Source organism: Phlebotomus papatasi, chromosome 2 (genome assembly GCF_024763615.1).
Source record: "Phlebotomus papatasi isolate M1 chromosome 2, Ppap_2.1, whole genome shotgun sequence".
In the NCBI taxonomy this organism is placed as follows: Eukaryota; Metazoa; Arthropoda; class Insecta; order Diptera; family Psychodidae; genus Phlebotomus; species Phlebotomus papatasi.
In genome coordinates, this window is record NC_077223.1 from 73,491,252 (window position 1) to 73,510,198 (window position 18,947).

Consider the following 18,947-nt stretch of genomic DNA (forward strand, 5'->3'; position numbering starts at 1 on the left):
TGTTTATTGAAAATTGTCTCAATTGTGGCCCTCACGCTAGAGAAATTTATGTCCATATTGAAGAATTTTTCCTACACGAGCGTAGGGAATTTGCCTCAGTGTTGACATAAATTTGTCTAGTGTGTAGAGGCCATTTCACAGTGAGATGTTCTATTCTTTTTGATCTTGATGATATCTCATATTCCATTCATGGGACATTCAAAGGTTTCAGATATGACTATTAGAAATATGTGAGACTTAGTAAAATTAACGTCGTAATGACTGGAATAAATTACTTGGATTTTAGAATGATTCCATTAAAGACAAATGTTAGAGCTTCTCAATAAAGAAGGATAATCAAAGGAATGGTATTGAAATTTAAAGCCATTTTGAAAATATTTTATTATGTAATACTTCAAGATTTATTTTCCAAAAGATTTTGGAATTTACTATAAAACTGAACCGGTTCCAATCGGTTTTGAATCGGTAATGAACCGGTTTATAACCGATAAATAATTTTTATACGAAATTTAATTAAATTACTCCTGAGGTGTATTTTGGGAAATATTTTCAGAAATTTATAAGTCGGTTCAAATCGGTTATTTACCGAGAAGTAATTTTTGTTCGAATATAATTGTTATTACTCTTTAAACTATTTTGTGGAATCTATTAAGTGATTTATGAATCGATTTAAATCGGTTGTGTACCGGTAAACGGTAAATGGTGCTGAAGTACTTTTGAAGTATAGCATCTAAGTCACGCGTACGAGTATTTCGCAAAGCCTGGGACGTTTTGCCACTTCTTTAAAGAAAATTTCCCCTATCCTTGTAGGCAGAAACGTCAAATTAAAAATAAAAGATTTTTTACGAAAATTGCTTCTAATGTGTAGGCACCATAAGTCCCGCCTATACATAAATAAATTTTATGTCATGCATCGTTTAGGTGCTTAGGCAATTAAAGTTCATATTTTTGAATTTTCAAAGATTTTTGTCACAATAACATAGTGAAAGGAGTCTCCTTTTTAAAAAGTTATAGCATCCCTATTAAAAAGAAAAAAAAAGAGAAATGTTTTAGTTGGTCAAGGATTTGGGGAGGCGTGGCCTAAAATAGTTTATCAGCAGAACATACAGAGGAGATAAAAATTAGGCAATGGTTTTACTTCAGTTTAAGTAAGGAAAATTAAGAATAGTTCAACCAAAAGTATATCTAAAAGTTGAAAATATTATAAAAATTATTGATTTTATTTAATTGAAACAATTTTTTAAAAACATTCAAAAGTTTTTTTTTCAATTTGCAACATTTTTGCAAAGATTTGCAAAATAAACTTTTTGTGTGTCTCTGCATAACAATTGTAATTATATACATATTGCGACTACATAAAAAGTCCCCTACTGTTAAACATATGATTCAATTCGCGAAATGAGCGTTATTGTTTTCAATGTGTTAGTTGAGAAGTATATAACGCAATTCTCCCACAATGTGTTAGTGTATTTGTCAGTTGAGGCCCAAGCCAACAAAGCTTCGCTAGAAATGATTTTGAGACATTCGTTTCAGTTCCACTTTGAAAGTCGTAACGATTGAAAGCGTTTCATCGTCAAAGTTTCTTAGTCTTTTTTTTTAATTTTTTGAATTCTCTGAATTCCCTTTTAATTTATTTTGTTACCTCACAAACACTTCTTTAGAATTTAGAAAGGAATAAAATCCAATTTTCTAATTTAGTGTAATTGTGATGTGGGCAGAAAAAAAATCTAGCGAATTTATGAAGTGATTTCCAAATGGATTGACTTGAGGAAAAGTTTTTCTTTACCTTTGAAATTAACGGTGTTCTTCCTGAATGGACATTTTTGTGCAAGGAAGTCATATAAATTAAGTGCTAAATACTGAATAGTGATTAAAAGAATGTGAAATAGCAAAAGATAATGCAATATTCTATGAGATAGTATAAAAAAAAGTGTATACATACAGACATTATTGACTTTTTGCTTGATTTTATGAAGGTGATTATAGTTTTCTGATAGAGAAGTCGCTCTTTAGGAAAAAAAATTGCAAAAGTTACAAAGAATACTCTCTTCATATTCTTTGTCACCTGCCACTTTTTTTCTGTGCAACATCTGCAGTTCGTTTGGGCACTTGTTTGTTTGGTGTATGCCAAAATTTTTCTCATTCTTTTGCAACATGTCCGAGATAGTCACAAAAGTAACTATTGATGCCAAAAAATGAATCATGTTTTCTCTCATTCGTCAAAATAAGATCATATTATTACTTATGATTGTTGTACTCAATACATTACAATTTACAATTAATTGAAAATCTCCGGACGAAAGTGAGGCTAAAAGAAAGAGAAAAAGTGGGTCTTGTGCTTAAAAAAAAAACAATATTTTAAGTGAATTTAAAATGATTAAAGAATAACTTTACTTTGTTGAGGTCGCAGGAAATCACTCATTTCTCAACTGTACAAGTTGATTGTGTTTTCATTTCCTATTTAGCATTCAAATTAAATCGATCATATGGTCAACATTTGAAAGAAATTTATACCATTGTGATATGGGGGTCTTTCTTATCACTGGTGCGGTATTAGAAAAAAAGAGAATAAAGAAAAACTGATTGTGACTGTGGATTAACAAAAAATAAGAAAATGGAATTTTTACGTTTCATTGGGACAAAGAGCATAATGTCTTTAGATAATTTTGCCATTTAGCTTTCACGTTTTTCTTCTGTGTGACTTTCGATTTCAAAGATTGATACCGTGCCTCAATAAATCATTTTTGCCATATACGCATATTTCGTTTTAACTGTGTTTCTTTTAGGATCACAGCTACTGTGATTCTACGGTTTATTCGACGATCGTAGTAATATTCATGAGGTATTTTGAGCATTTTTAGTATTCTTGATTCCGAAAGCGGTCAGCAATTAAAATCATACCGGCTGCCAGTTGTGTGTTGTACGCGTATAATTTACACAACTTTGTATATAAAAATTATAAAATCGGTTCTTCGAAAATCAATTTACAAATCGGTTCACTTTATCTATAAATTTTTGAAAATTTTTAGGAGTTATATAAATTTTCACAGGCCTCATCCTCGATTAACTGTTATCTCTGACATTGCCTATTTATAATTTTACCCGGTTTTAGTCAATAATGCTTAGCTTTTTTTTTGAGAGGTATGAATCCTGTTTTTTGTTTTATATTTTGTCCTCAAGTGTCAAAATCGTCATTGCTAAAGTATTCAAACCAATTTTTACCGGTAGTTATCGATGGTGTCGATGATTGATTTTTTTTTAAATCGATATCTTTCTTAAACTAAAGAAGAAGAAAAAACTTCGTAAATCAATTATTTGAAGTCTAATGATGACGCTGCACAATAAAGTTTGAAGTATAGTATTACCCTTTACAAATATAATGAGATAATGTCACAAGACGGTTAACTCGAAATACTTTTGCATACCCCAATATTCTATTAGGTGTGATTCCTTCTAATCACACCTATTGTAATCCTAGGATTTTCTCAAAGTGCTCAGAACGGGCTGAAATTCACAGGGTATATGTTTTGAACATCCCTGATGCCGAAATTCATAAGCCAGCAATTTCGGGTCCGGCCGGCCGTCCGGCCGTCCGTAGTACGCAATATCTCTGGTTTTGTAATGTGTAGGAGTTTCACTTTTTCCTCGATCGAGTTTTTATTTCACTTCCAAATCTGCGTCAAAAGCCAAACTACTAGTAGGGGAAAGTGCCCAGCCCATGCTTTACACGGTCCCAAGTTTTACAATGACTAAATTTTTCGTATGTTTTTCAATAAATGTGATCCATCTCATCCATATTTTAAAAACTAGGGGAAAATGTCTTGTTTTTAAAACATATTGCGGAGTCGCATTTATTCAGAAACTTAGGAAAACTTTAGTCATTATATAATGCTTGGGACCGTTCAAAGCATGGGCAGGGCACTTTCCCCTACTAGAGTTTTTAGTAAAATACTCAATACATTCTCGTTCAGTAATAACTTTCCCGGTTTCAGAGTTCTTTCCGGTTCAGGTTTTTTTTTTCTGTATCGATTCGAAGGTAACATCAGAAAGAACTTGCCTAAAAACCCATTAGAAGTTCGAAAGTTTAAACCGACGAGTTACGCAAAAGTGCGTAAGTTCAAATGACATTTATTTTAATGAATTGGAAATTCAAACGTTCTTCCATTCTGATATTCCACAAAACTATACAAAAATTCACTTTACTGCAGCAAACGTTTACACGCTATTGTTGAAATTGTTTAAGATTGAAGTGTCAAGAATACCGGAATTCGAAACGGTAGAACAATCCGCGCTAAAGCGGCGAATACGTGAACTTGCGCTTTAGGCTTCCGGTAGATTTTCGAATAGGTTTGGCTTGGCTTTGTCTCTTCGAGAGGTTATTACTGAATGGAATCAATATGAATTGGCTTTTTTTTTGCTAATCGTATTTTTGTTTTTTTTTTGTTTTTTTTTTATTAATTCTCTCTACAATGAAAAATGCCAGCTAATGAACTCAAAAGTTGTTTGACACAATGAGAAACGGATGGAAAACATAGGATAGCACTGAAATTTTTAGTTTTTTTTTTTAATTTGGACATCTGGGAGTGTAATTCTCTGTAAATTAGTTTGAAAAAGAGTTACATCGATTTAAAAAAATGATAGCCCTTTTAATTTTTTTTTTCTATCTAAAACTAAATTACACTTTTTTGAGCATTTTTTTAAATTTCGTTGTAGGCTTATTTAAAATCGTAGGGGAAACTGGGGCACCACCAAACACGGGGTACCACTAAACACTAATTTTTATTTATAAAATACTTGGACTATCTCGACCATTCCTTCAGTAGACAAGCATCCCTATAGTGCCTATAAATTCCAATAGGTCTTATTCTCTGAAGTCGAATATCCGATTAAAAAATCGCCGTGTTTGGTGGTACCCCGTGTTTGGTGGTGCCCCAGTTTCCCCTAAGCGCCATTTTCGAAATATAAAATGTTGAATTTTATTTTATTTATTTATTGAATTATTTTATATCTTTATATTATATCTTAATGAATATTTTCATTATACATTATGGACTTCGAAATGACTAATTGCCAGTTTTTAAAGATACTTTTTTAAAACTGTTTATCAGTTTAACTATATTATTTTCTTAATTATTTTGGATGTTGTACACTTCTTTGAGGCCCTTGGAAAGATTTTATGACCCTTCGAATAGTTTTTGTTAAGATAAAACTGCAATATTTTTCGATTTAGCTCACAAATTGGACTTCTTATAAAAAAATCATAATTACCATAAACCAAAACGAGTTTATCTCTATTTTCTTACTGCATGCCCTCTAAACATTGTGCAAAATTTTCGTCAAATTGAAGCATTTTGCTGAATGTTCATGCGTTTTACCAGCACGTGTGTACAAGGATTTTTTTATTAAAATTGCTCCACTTTGACGAAAATTTCTCAAAATGTGTAAGCTATTAAGAAAAATTTTCATACAATAGCCATTTTTAATTTTTCTTTTACAGAATCGGCGCTAAACATAAAAAAAGTGTGACATAAAATTGTGAATTTATTCTGTTAATTTTTAACTTAGTTATTAGAACCAAGACAGTTTTAAATAATTTTTTTTTATTTATCTACTTAAAAATATTTTCTTAAATTAATTTGAGTGAATAACAGGAGTATTTAAACATACAAAATGAATAGCCTTGTTAAAGTGTTTAGTAATTTTAAAGAATTCTACAGTGAAATTAATGGGGCCACGTTGACGGGTGCCATTGATGTGGTGGTTGTGGAACAACCCGATGGAACCTTTCTGTCATCCCCCTTTCACGTGCGCTTTGGTAAACTCGGAGTGCTCAGGAGCAGAGAAAAAATTGTAAGTTTAACATTATTTCATTATTTTCTTCCTGTCTTGCACATATACAACATTGTCCGTGCGGTCAATATCCCTTAAGCGAGTATATTGTCTAAAAACAGACAGAGGAAAAAAGCTTCAGAATAGTTTTAAAACGATAAACGAGGCTGATGACCTTTTACTCTCTGTAGCAGCATAGAAAACTTGTTACTACATAAAGTTGCGTCATGTTGTCTGATAAATTAGAGAAATTTTGAAATTCAGAAAGTAAAGAAACTTTGATGCATCAATATGTTTAATGTCTTCGTTTATAATCGAGAATCTGGCGAGATTTAATTGGTAAACATGTTGAGAATGTAATAATTAATTGTAAGAATAAAAACCAAATGCCTTTTTAGTCAAGTTTTCAACTTAGTCTTCAGGCAAGTTCGATGTGACATAAGTTTTTTCTTTAAAGTAAATTAATGTATTTGTGCTTCTTATGTGAACAACTTTTCAAAAAGATACTTGTTTTAGGTGCCCCAGAGATCTCTTTGCATTTTTACTTTCCATTATTCACAATCACAGCGTTCAATGGTTAAAGTTGATAAGCAATTTCATAAATTGGTATTTTATAAGGGTCACCTTGAAAGAGTCTAATTAGCCTACACTACAAATCTTTCAAATTATGAAAATTATAGTAATATCTGTGAAATTTCTAGGGCAATTTTAATGTTTTCAAATGTATGGTTGCCCGAGTTCTAATCCTTGATTAATTAATTAACTGTTATCACTGTAAAAGTTGATTATAAAAATTTGGAAAATATTTTGAAAGTTTTTGAATTCTAAAATATCATTGTGCGATTTTTTAAGATGATGATGATGAGTAATTTTTATTTTTCCTTCTGCAAACTAGTGCTTAGGTATTTTGTACTAGAGATTTAGTCTAATCTAATCCGAGTGTGTCTATAATTTCTTAAACTAGAAGCAAATAAAGTAATTTTAAGGTATCTTTTTTTTTTAACTCTTTTGTTTATTTCACAATCTATTTTACAACTAAACAAATAATCAGTGAAAACTTCCCACTTTAACGAATTATTGCTTACACAGAAAAAAATATTTTGTAAAAATGTTCGTAAATGTTTGTGATTTCCTATGGGGGAGTTACGAAATGCTCGTGAATCGTATAACCCACAAATATTTTCGTAAAAGTTTGTACTTTTTTCACAAACATTATTCGTAACATGATCATTTGACAAGCATTTTTCCTACTTTTACAAACATTTATTCGTAAATTTTCGTAAACACACAAAAAAATGTTCGTAAAATTTTGTCTTTTGTTCGTAAATTTGTTTTCCTGTCGAACATTTTACGAACATTTACGAACAAATGACAAAATTTTACGAACATTTGTGTGTGTTTACGAACATTTACGAACAAGTGTTTGTAAAAGTACAAAAATTCTCGTCAAATGATCATGTTACGAACAATGTTTGTGAAAAAAGTACAAACTTTTACAAACTTGTTTGTGGGTTATACGATTCACGAGCATATTTCATAACTCCCCCATAGGAATTCACAAATATTTACGAATATTTTTACAAAATATTATTTTCTGTGTAGTAATAATCGACAATATTGTGATTTTTTTTATAAATTAAAAAAGCAATGACACTTACTGTACTAACTTACGTCAAAAGCTTAAAATTTATAATATGTTTTTCCAATACTGAAACTTTAATAGTAAACTTTTATAAATAATTTTTATAATATTCGACATCAAGTTTACATTAAAAAAATATTAAAATAAAAATTTTCAGCTAAAATTTAATCTTTGAAATTAAATTTTGAAGAGTTTCACATTGCGTCAATATGGATTTGATATAGTTGGAGTAATTGTTTAATGCCCTCTATTATAATAAAATTTTCGTCAATATATTGAATATTGAAGTAAATTGGTTACACATAATCTGAAAAAAAAATTGTCAATTTAACAAGAAAAGTTTGTCACGTATGTCAAAATGAATACAGATTTTTTGCCAAATCGGCAACTAACAGAATGTTGGTAAAGTTTGTATAAACGGTCACACGGAACACATGGAAAAACTATGTTTTTCCATGTGAAATGCGAGAAAATGTTTTGTCAAATTGTTATACATCTATTTATTAAAATTTTAACAATATCCATTTATTCGCTTAGCGAATAATTAAATTTTATCCTGTTAATATATGAAACTTGTGGAAAAGAGTTTTTTTAAGTGCTGGGGTCTCGGTATTAATAACATTGCTGAGATCGAACAAAACCGTTCGAAATTGCAATTATCAACATAAGTCCAGCTGGCAAATTCTATAACAGTCTGACAATGTCATAACAAATTATTATGGTAAATTTTGGAGTAGGACAATATTAAAGCAATTAAAGTCCATTGAGTAGGGGAGACTGGGGCACATGTAACCATTTTCGATAGATGCGAATTTGAGGTGATTTTCCAAGGACACCGTGATTTTTTGGAAAATATTTCTTAGCTCATGTTTTACCCTTGGGTATAGGCAATTCGTCGAGGGTAATGCGGATGCTGGAAAACAATTGAGTTTTCCATAAAAATAAAATTTGTGTCCCTGTGCATTTTTCTCTTTTCACAAAATACCTGGGGTAGAAGTAACCACTTTCTGGGGAGGATGTAAACACATTTTTTCCCACTCTTGAAATTAACTTTGCACCACTCTCGATTATTTTAATTACTTAAGAGATATATAAAGACTGTATATTTTTCAAAAAATCATGACACTTTTTACAAAGAATAATTAAAATAGCAAAAAAACTAAAAGCATGCATATCAAAGACCTTTTTAAATGGATTTTCCCCATATTTTGACATCATGTGACTTTTTATTTAACACAGCGCCACCAATTTTTTTCGTAATCTATGAATTATAGATATTTCGCATGAAGGTTAATTTCCCGCTGTTTTACCTACTCATTTTGTGAAATTGAAATTGCCTGGTTACATCTACCCCAAATGCTGTTTTCTGACCAATTATTAATTCTTTTGAAATAATGAGAATCTCAATTTGTCTAGTAAATCCATAAATATAATCCTAAAAGATGTAGGAAAGAACTGGTATTGCTACATTTCGATTATTTTACACAGTTTTTAATTTCCAGGTGGAAATCCAAATGACCAAAATAATTGAAATATCAACATTTTCGGGAAAAATGATTTTTATTTTTAAAGTATTAGGATTTTATTGACCAATTCTTCTGTGGACATACATCCCCATGGTATCTATGAATGCTTATGGGTTTTATCCTCTGGAGTCTTAAAATTAATGAAAAAAATCACAGTGTTTACAACTACCCCAGATTACTACTGCCCCAGTTTCCCCTATTTAAAAATTAATTTTTCTCAAAAACCCCATTTTGAAAAATTTTCATTTTTTTACTGTTGATCAGTAACATTGAGTACTAGATACCCTGAAAAGGCGAGGTTCCACTTTTGCACTTATTTTTTTTTAATATTCAAAAATTTTATAATCAAAATTTTTTGATCTCCCGTTTTTGAAAAAGATTTTTTTTTATGTGCGATTTTTAGAAGGAACACTACGCTTAGCCCAAATGGCTGTTAGCGACTTCTAAAGATCTTGAATATCTCAATGTTATACAATATTCGTGTTAAATAAGGTTTCTTTAGTAATGTGTACTTGTACGGAGGAGTGTTTTGACATAAACTCAGAGAGATACTTCATAAAAGAGATATTTGCCTCTGTAACTTTCAAATTGACTGGTCACTTGAAAATGCTTGAAATCTAAAATTGATCTGTGGCAGCACGAAAAAGTTCGTAAACACAGAAGTGGTTTCGATTGCACAATATCATCTCCCATAAAATATGCTTTTGTATAGAATTATGTTGGATTTTACAATATGGTTTTTGTTTGTTATTTTTTGCCTCTGAGGTGGATATTGAGGTGAATGGCGAGCCAATTGATATTCACATGAAATTGGGTGAATCTGGTGAGGCATTTTTCGTGGAGGAGTGTCCAGAAGATGATCTGGAAGAATTACCCTCGAATATGGCAACATCACCAATTCCGTCCAGTGAATTTTCCAAATTGGGCCAAAATTCAGATTTCACGTGAGTTTTTTGTTGTCGTTGCATTAATTTTTTTGTGACATTGGAAGGTGATGAGAGATGACATGTATTTATAAAAAAAATTCATGTGATCAGGTCAAATTCGATGAAGGAGGAAGAGATGCAAATGCCAAAACCTCGTAGAAATTCCATTGACCTCCTGATTGGTGATAGTGGGGAGAAGGCAGATGAGTGTCATCAAGGTAAGAGATTTGAGAATCAAGTGTCAGACTACACACATCGACGATACACGGATAATACGTTGGAGAGGCGCGATGTGAAGGAATTTACAACACAGAAGATTCGTCAGCAATGGGCTGAACAGCAACAGGATGAGGATTCACTGTTGGCGGGAATTCAGGAGAGTAGTGGTGGTGATTGGAGGAATAGTACAGCTGTTGAGGACACCAAAGAGCAGACTCCCAAGAAAGGGGTGGAAGAGGTGAAAGAAAGTCCTGTTTTGGAGCCTGTTGAGGAGGCTGAAGTGATGCCAAAGGAAGAGAGTAAATCCAAGAAGAAACGACGCAAGAAGTCAATAATGAAAAAGAAAAATGCTCAGAGAAAGAATTCCAGCAGTTCAGGTGGTTCTGTACAATCAGAAATTCCCGATGGAAGTGTCGAGGGTGAAACACTCACGACATCATCACCAGAAGAAAGTCCCATTGTGTCTGTTGATGCCACAAAAAATTCCGAAAGTGGAAATGTTGAGGCAAAAACAGAAGACATTCCCATGACATCTAGTCGTATTATGGATTTGGATATACATTTCTTCAGTGATACAGATGTAGCTACTGGACTAAGTCCACGGACATCCAGACCTTCAACGCCCATTCAGAGTGATACGGAATTTGAGGTGTCGCAGCGTGAGAAGGGGGATGCTAACAATTGCATGACAAGTTCGGCATCGTGGAAATGGGGAGAATTGCCGACGCAGGATGATGTTGGAGTAGATGACAATACCCCAGAAGCCACCAAGCAGGCACAGCGCAATTCAATGCTCAGTGGGATGTTTAGTTTTATGAAGCAGAACAAAAAATTCCGCAATAGTGCACCAGAGGGACTCTATCTGGCGGATCTGGATGCTGAGAGTATGGATCCGGAAGTGGCAGCTCTCTACTTTCCACAGCACTCCCGGAAATCATTTACAAGGGATACGGATGAGGAGAATCAGGAACATCATAAAAATCGCCGTGAGGATGAGGAGGATCGTGAAAGTGGAAATGGAACATCTCTGCCACAGAGTCCAAGCTCAATTGACGGGGCTAAGAGTCTCGATTCGGACTATGAAGATGGAAAGATTTCCGACAAGTGAGTATTTTATCAGAAAAAAATGTCTTTATTATTTTATTTTCAGTTTTGGGTGAGATTCTTAATAATTTTATTTATTTGTGTATCTTCCGAAATTTCAAATCCTCCGATCGGACTTAAATTTCTCCAAAGACTCCACTAGACAAGATGGACTTCTTGGGGGGGGGGGGGGGGGGTTATCGAAGACCGGAAGTCGATATCCTATACCATTTGGCTTCCAGATTAAAAAAATCAAAATTTTTGAATTCTTTGCTGATTCATTACTTACTGAAACCGATGTAAACGGGTTGAAAATTTCAAGACCTTTCCAAAATATCCAAATTTAAGCAAATCGGTTGCAAAATAGGCCCTCCAGGATGGTTAAACTTTGACTTTCAAAAATTCAAAATGGCGAATTTTTCGGTCATAGGTATATATGGACGAAATATTCATCTGGGCTAGCGTAAATTAAGCTAATTCAAAACCTGTTCCAAATGGAAACTTTGCGCTACTCTAAATGGAAACATCATTTTTTTTCTATGATAAATACAGTATTAAATTTTTATTTATATTTTTTCTTATACATCTGTTTCATTATTTATTTAATTTTGCTCCTAATAAAGCGAAAATCCATTCATATTCACAAATTTTTATTTATAAATTTCTCAAAAAAATTTAAAAGTGTACCTTTTCACCGTCGAATTTTTCATCGATCGACCATGTTTTCCAATGAAAAACACAATGAGGTGACTGTTCTTTATTCGTTATTCTACATTTGAATACGAAATATTCCTGGCAAAATCATATGAAATTAAGTGTTAATGTATGTGAAAGATTATCGGTATGTGAAGATTTCAAATGAAATAATTACCTATTTCGTGAACAGAAACGGTTTTTCTGAAGGGTCTGCAAATGCTTCAGTGGAAAACACTGGAAATACGATTTTTTTTTAGAGATTTTCTTATTGTTTTAGATAAGAAGGGAGAAAAGACCAAGTATAAGAACAAATCCTACACTCAAGAGCAACTCAACAAGGTTTTGGAAGCTTTTTGTCGCGATTTCACTTACACTGTCTCCAATTAGAAGCTTTCCCTTGTCTCCATTTAGATTAATACGTTTCCAATTGCAGCACTTTGCACTTGTGTATTTTCCTTATATTTAAGAAGTTTTTAAATTATATCTAAAGAATTTACGGTAAACAGTAACATTCTACAAGAGTCAAGGAGCAAATTATGTAATTTTCTTCAGAAAAAATATGAACTTAATGTGTTGAATTTTCTGTCAAAAAGAATGTGGAAATGGTTTTGAATTAGGACATCTACCCCCTACCTCCATAACATATCCAAAATTGAAAGAAATCTTTGGAGCCGTTTTCATGAAAACCTTAAAAAATATGGTTTTGGTTTTGGTTGAATTTGTGGGCAATGAGGCGGTGTAGGACACTTGCTTCATGATGCATAGGTCACAGGTTCAAATTTTTGAAGTTAAAGTTCAGCTGAGAATTTACAATCTCAGGCTCGGTAGCACAAAGTGAAATCCGAACTCGCCGAAAGAGATCTTCGTGGTTGTCTATCCCATATTTTCCGTATGTTTCTCCGGAAATGCTCTTGTGAATTCCGGTAAAGGTTTTATGTCAAAGTTGATGAAGTCAAATTCGGTTTGCGGAATCTTTGTTTTTTCCATTTTGTTTTTTACACTTTTGTTTTTCCCAGTTTGTCTTTGGAATCTTTGCCTTCGGTAATTTTTGTTTCTTGGAAACTTTGTCTTTGGAAATATTGTCTTTCATATATTTTAAAAAAGTACATATTATATTAAATAAAATAATGAAATCACATTGGTTTTTTTAAGTTTTCAGTTTCGCCCTTTGGGGCAAAGGGAAATTTTTTGTGTTTTTCGAAGTTATCTGTATCGCCTGTTGAGGCAAAGGGAAATTTTCTGTCTTTCAGGAAGTTATCAGTACAGTATCGCCTGTCGAGACAAAGGGAAATTTTGTGGTTTGGGAAATTTTTAGTTACGTCCTTTGGGGCAAAGGGAAATTTTTTGTGTTTTTCGAAGTTATCAATTGCCTGTCGGGACGAAGGGAAATTTTGTGTTTTGGGAAGTTTTTAGTTTCGTCCTTTGGGACAAAAGGGAAATTTTCTGTATTTTCCGAAGTTATGAATAGCCTCTCGGGACAAAGGGAAATTTTGTGTTTTGGGAAATTTTTAGTTTCGTCCTTTGGGGCAAAGGGAAATTTTTTCTGTTTTGGGAAATTATCAGTATCGCCTGTCGGGGCAAAGGGAAATTTTCTGTGTTTTGGGAAGTTATCAGTATCGCCTGTCGGGGCAAAGGGAAATTTTCTGTGTTTTGGGAAGTTTTTAGTTTCGTCATTTGGGACAAAAGGGAAATTTTCTGTGTTTTCCGAAGTTATCAATTGCCTGTCAGGACAAAGGGAAATTTTGTGTTTTGGGAAATTTTTAGTTTCGTCCTTTGGGGCAAAGGGAAATTTTTTGTGTTTTGGGAACTTTTTAGTTTAGTCCTTTGGGACAAAAGGGAAATTTTCTGTGCTTTCCTAAGATATCAATTGCCTGTCGGAACAAAGGGAAATTTACTGGGGAAAGTGAAATTTTTGGAAAGTTCCAAAGACAAGAAGATTCCAAAGACAAACTGGGAAAAACAAAAGTGTAAAAAAACAAAATGGAAAAAACGAAGATTCCCGATCCCGTCAAATGCATATCCGCCTTTCCACTATTTTGAAAAACTTCCCAATTTTATTTTCTTAATAATTCAGATTCTTTATATCTGATTCTTAGACATTTTTAGAAAAAAATGAAACTTGTACTTGTAGATGACTTACATTAAATATCTATCTATCTACTAGATACCTCGATTTGGTTGCCATGTCACTCTGTGGTGGCTTAGACAATAGCAATGGACCCAGTGATGAGGACTTCGATCGTCATCTTATTAGTTACACAGAGGTAAGATGCATCATTCCGAAATTTGCATGAATTTCAACCCTCAATTCATTTTCCCGCATGAAATGTCTTTTAATTTTGATATCCTTCAATATTTATTTATTTTTTTCTCTCTAGGTGTGTCGCAATCCGTCACTTTTCTCCTCACCTAATTTAGTGGTTCGCCTAAACGGTAAACATTACAGTTGGGCAGCTGCTTGTCCCATTGTCATGACATTGATTGCATTCCAGAAACCACTACCAAATGTGAGTTGTATTAATTTTTTTTGTAGTATATATCATTCTTTTTTTTAGTATTTAGACGGATTGGTGTATTTTCTTTTGATCAAAATTCTGTACAGTTGCATAATTTTTTTTCTAGAGGAGAAAGTTGTCACATTATGAAGAAAATATCTTGTAAATATTCTCATAAAAATCTTGCAAATGAGTTGATTTAATGACAAAATAACTAGGTTACCGCTGTCGCCATAGGGATTCTGCTAAAATCTTTCCATTTTTAACAATATAGGGGAACTGTACCATATTTCGGACAGCTTGCAATTTCGACCATTTCTTTTGTTCCTTAAATTTAAATTTTTAATTTTTGCACACTTTAGAAAATATACAAACCTAAAATAACAAAAACATGTCACTTCTACGAATAAGATGATGTGAAAAAGACTTTGAAAGAATTCCGGATGGCCAAGGAAATGTAAGAATCAAGGTGGCCGAAATATTACTCAAAGATATGTCTATATTTTTATTCATTTTAAAATTAATTAAGAATGTCTTTAGAGAAAGTTAAGATGAGAAACTATCTACAAGGTCTCAAGCAACACTCATTGAAAAGAAGTAACAAAAAGAATCAATTTGTTCGAAACTCAAGACTATAACGTTTGCATGCAATTATGCTGAAATTTGGTACAGTTGCCTTATCTTGTTCCTTCTAGCAATTTTTTTCAAATTAGTGTAAAATCGGGTAATTTGGAAGAATTTATAACTTAGAATTTTAAGATTTGCTAATTTTAAGAAAAGTACAAGCCGTAGGGGAAATTATCTCTTCTAGTTTACGAGATATTCGCGTTTAGAGATTTGCATACAAAATATGCCTAAAAAATTTTTTTTGATGCCAACTTTTGGGGGTCTATCTCTTCTAGTTTACGAGATATTCGCGTTTAAAGATTTGCATACAATATATGCATACAAATTTTTTTTTTGATGCCAAGTCTCTTTTAACGTTCATGCCTTCGAATAATGTGAATTTTCTTTCAGTTTTTCTATCAGACTTACATATTTTTATTAAATATTAGTAAGCTTATTACCAATTATTGATAAATATGTGATAATTATGTATAACTCTCTTAGAAAACATAAAAGAAATTCACATTATTCGAAGGTATGAATGTTCGAAGGGATAGTACTTTCCCTTACACTCAAAGTATCGAGAAGTGGGCCACTTTTGAAATATAGGTTTTTCTTCTGTTCTTAAGTAGAAACGAGCCGTATAATGTAACTGCAAATGGGCGTGGTCAGTTTTAAGTAGGGAGGCAATTTTGGCCCCTCAAACCAATTCTCACGCAATTTTTTCATCTGTAAAGGCCTCTACACATTGGGAGCAGTTTTCGTCAAAAATTGTATTTTTGAAGAAAATTGTCTGCACGACAGTAGATAGAAACGTCAAAATTCTGTCAAAAAAGCAATTTTTGACGAAAATTACTCCCAATGTGTAGAGGCCTTAAGCAAAGAATTTGTGAAAGTTGAATCCTTTTCCAACTTTCGGTTGTCAGGACCCGTGAAAACACTTTCTTCCATTTTTGCGATGCCGAGTTTTGGAAAAACTTCCCTCAAACGTTTGAAAGCCGCTTGCTCGTGATTTAGGGATTTTATAAAATTCTTTACAATTTCCTAGTTTATGTGTAATGGTGGTAACCATTGTCCTTTTTGTCCTTTTTGTGAGACCTTTAATGTGCGCCCTTACTCATCAAATTCGGTCAAAAAGCACAGAAGATGATGTTTTGAATTTCGTGAACTACGACCCCTCATATCTCCGGTTCTATTGAAATCACAGCGAACCCACGCCACTTTTTGGAAACGTCATAGACTAGACTACAACATTCTAAAATTTGATTAACTTGCACAAAGGAAATTTTGAAAAAAATGAGTTTGAATGTTGATGAATTTAGACGGTATCGTAGCGCCACCTGAGGTGATTTTTTGAAATTTCATCTGAAAGTGCTCATCGAGACGAAACTAAAACACGAAAATTTAGGTCAAAATGTTAATTAGAACCGGAGATATAAGCCGGTCAATATTCGAACTTTGACCCCTTATAGCTCGGGTTAGGGGTTATCGATCGACTTAAGTATTTTTTTGTTTGATAGGCCTAATCTGCGGCTACAATATACTAAAATTTCAGCCCGATGCACAAACTAATTTTTGAGTTATTTAATTTAGAAAATTGAAAAACCTTCATTTTGATAATAGCGCCACTAGCGGTAGTTTTATGAACTTGCAATGTTAGAAAGAGAAGTGGCATTTCACGAGAGCTTTCCAAAACGCAATCACTTTTTAAATTCTGACAATTAGAACCGGAGTTATGGCCATTTGAAGAATTTTTTTTGAACCCTTATAGCTCGGGTCAGGGGGATCGGCGGACCTTATGTTTAGTATTGATCGAAAGATCTAAGGCCCAGCTAAAACATATTAAAATTTGAGCCCGATCGATGCCATATCGAGGTCTTATTGGCTTATAGTGCATGTTGTTAAGATATGAAATAAAATAATGAATTTTTGAGAGAAAATTCTGTGGTTCATAAGTCATTCAAATACGTAATTTCTGGATAACGGTATATTTTACGACCCTATGATATTTAGGAGACTATTTTTGTAAAGGATTCAAGTCGTCCCACGAATCCTTTTCAGGAATTTTTGACGAAAATTGCTGCCAATGTGTAGAGGCCTTTATCCGAGACACTTTCGCCTCTTTCAGACAAAGAGGTTTAAAGAATTTGGCTTCAGAGATGCAGAAATGAAAATTCCTTCGGCACATCTTTTAGATCACGAAAATATCATGTAATCAAAATTTACATCCTTTAAGGCGTCTACACATTGGGAGCAATTTTCGTCAAAAATTGCGTTTTTGGCAGAAATTTGACGTTTCCCCCTACAACGCTGCAGGGAATTTCTTTCAAAAAGCAGTTTTTGACAAAAAATTCTCCCAATGTGTAGAGGCCTTTCTCAAACGTTTTGTATGTGTTCTATTTTTTCTCACTCTTCTTCTTCATTTAAACATAACAGCAAATTCAATTTAGTTCGACCGAATTTAAAGTGCGAAAATGTGACAATTATATGAAAAATCTTCATTCTTCTGGCACACCGTTTTGATAAGTAAAATTCCATGAAATCAAAATTCGCGTTCCTTCCTTTCTTGAAAGATTTGCATAAGTCTATCCCACTCTTGCGGACTCAAAATTGGACTGAACTAAATTTAATTTGGTGTGATGTTCAAAAGAAGAAGAAGAAGAGTGCGGATGAGTAGGATAGACACATACCAGAATCTTTGAGAAAGAAAGGGATGTGAATTTTGACTTTATGAAATTTTCCCGATTTAAAAGGTGTGTCGGAGCGCCATAGAGAATCCCATCAAAAGCAAAATTTAATTAGGCCTAAAATTTACATTTGACTTATTCAATTAATCATCAATAAACAATTCACTGATGAATCTGTTTGTTTTAATTTACATTTTAATTCACATTGAAGAATGTTTTTTGTTTTACTTTTTAGTTTCAACCTAAATACATTTTAAAGTTGGGAATGAAAATAAAAAGTCAATAAATCTATTGTGTTTTTTTTCCTCTGTGTTTGTTCTCTGCAAAGGCCACAATTGACAAACTAGTTGCTAGTCAGAAGGAGGAAACATCAGCAGACGCCCACGAGAGTGCTGTAAGTGTGGCGCAGAATGAGCCCAAGAGAAGCTACTCATGGTGGTACTGGAGACGTTCCGGAAATGGAGGAGGAGGAGGAGGTGATAAGAATCAGGGAAAGAAAAGTGGTGATGAGAAAGGTAACATTTGTATTACTTTTTCTCGTCACCGAAAAAAAATTAGAAGGTGACTTATATTGGTTTTTTTGTGTGTTCTTTCTCTTTGGATCTCATATAGATGTAGAACAGGAATTGGTGCAGAAGGTTCTGGAGAAGCCAGAACATAAGGAAATGATTCACAAAGATGAGTCTGTGTCATTTAATTCGAGTACAGCTATTGATATTCAGCAAAATGATCAGAGTCCGGATAGTAGTAAAGTGTCAGAGAAATATAGGAAAACACTGAGACTGAGTTCGGATCAGATTAAGAGTCTAAATCTCAAGAATGGTATCAATGAGATTGAATTTAGTGTAACGACGGCATATCAGGGTACATCGAGGTGCAAGTGTTATCTATTTCGTTGGAAATTCAATGATAAAGTTGTCATTTCGGACATTGATGGGACAATTACGAGGTCTGATGTCTTGGGGCATATTTTGCCGATGGTCGGGAAAGATTGGGCACAAATTGGGGTGGCTGATCTGTTTTCGAAGATCGAAGAGAATGGCTACAAATTGCTCTATCTCTCGGCAAGGGCAATTGGACAGAGTCGTGCTACGCGAGATTATTTACGTTCCATCCGTCAGGGAGATGTTCAATTGCCAGATGGACCACTTCTTCTCAATCCCACTTCACTGATCTCAGCTTTTCATCGTGAGGTGATCGAGAAGAAGCCGGAACAATTCAAAATTGCCTGTTTGAGT

General features: G+C 33.3%; 1 protein-coding gene across 1 annotated transcript in view; it reads left to right on the plus strand.

Annotated features, from left to right (window-relative positions):
• Positions 1-1,463: 1,463 nt before the first annotated feature.
• LOC129801036 (phosphatidate phosphatase LPIN1) overlaps positions 1,464-18,947 on the plus strand; it is a 22,027-nt gene continuing 4,543 nt past the window's right edge. The window contains exons 1-8 of the mRNA XM_055845794.1: positions 1,464-1,976; positions 5,498-5,850; positions 9,763-9,941; positions 10,035-11,246; positions 14,086-14,185; positions 14,300-14,428; positions 18,038-18,224; positions 18,322-18,945. Coding sequence (XP_055701769.1) covers positions 5,671-5,850; positions 9,763-9,941; positions 10,035-11,246; positions 14,086-14,185; positions 14,300-14,428; positions 18,038-18,224; positions 18,322-18,945 — 2,611 coding nt within the window. The 5' untranslated portion in view covers positions 1,464-1,976; positions 5,498-5,670. The remainder of the gene's footprint in view (positions 1,977-5,497; positions 5,851-9,762; positions 9,942-10,034; positions 11,247-14,085; positions 14,186-14,299; positions 14,429-18,037; positions 18,225-18,321; positions 18,946-18,947) is intronic.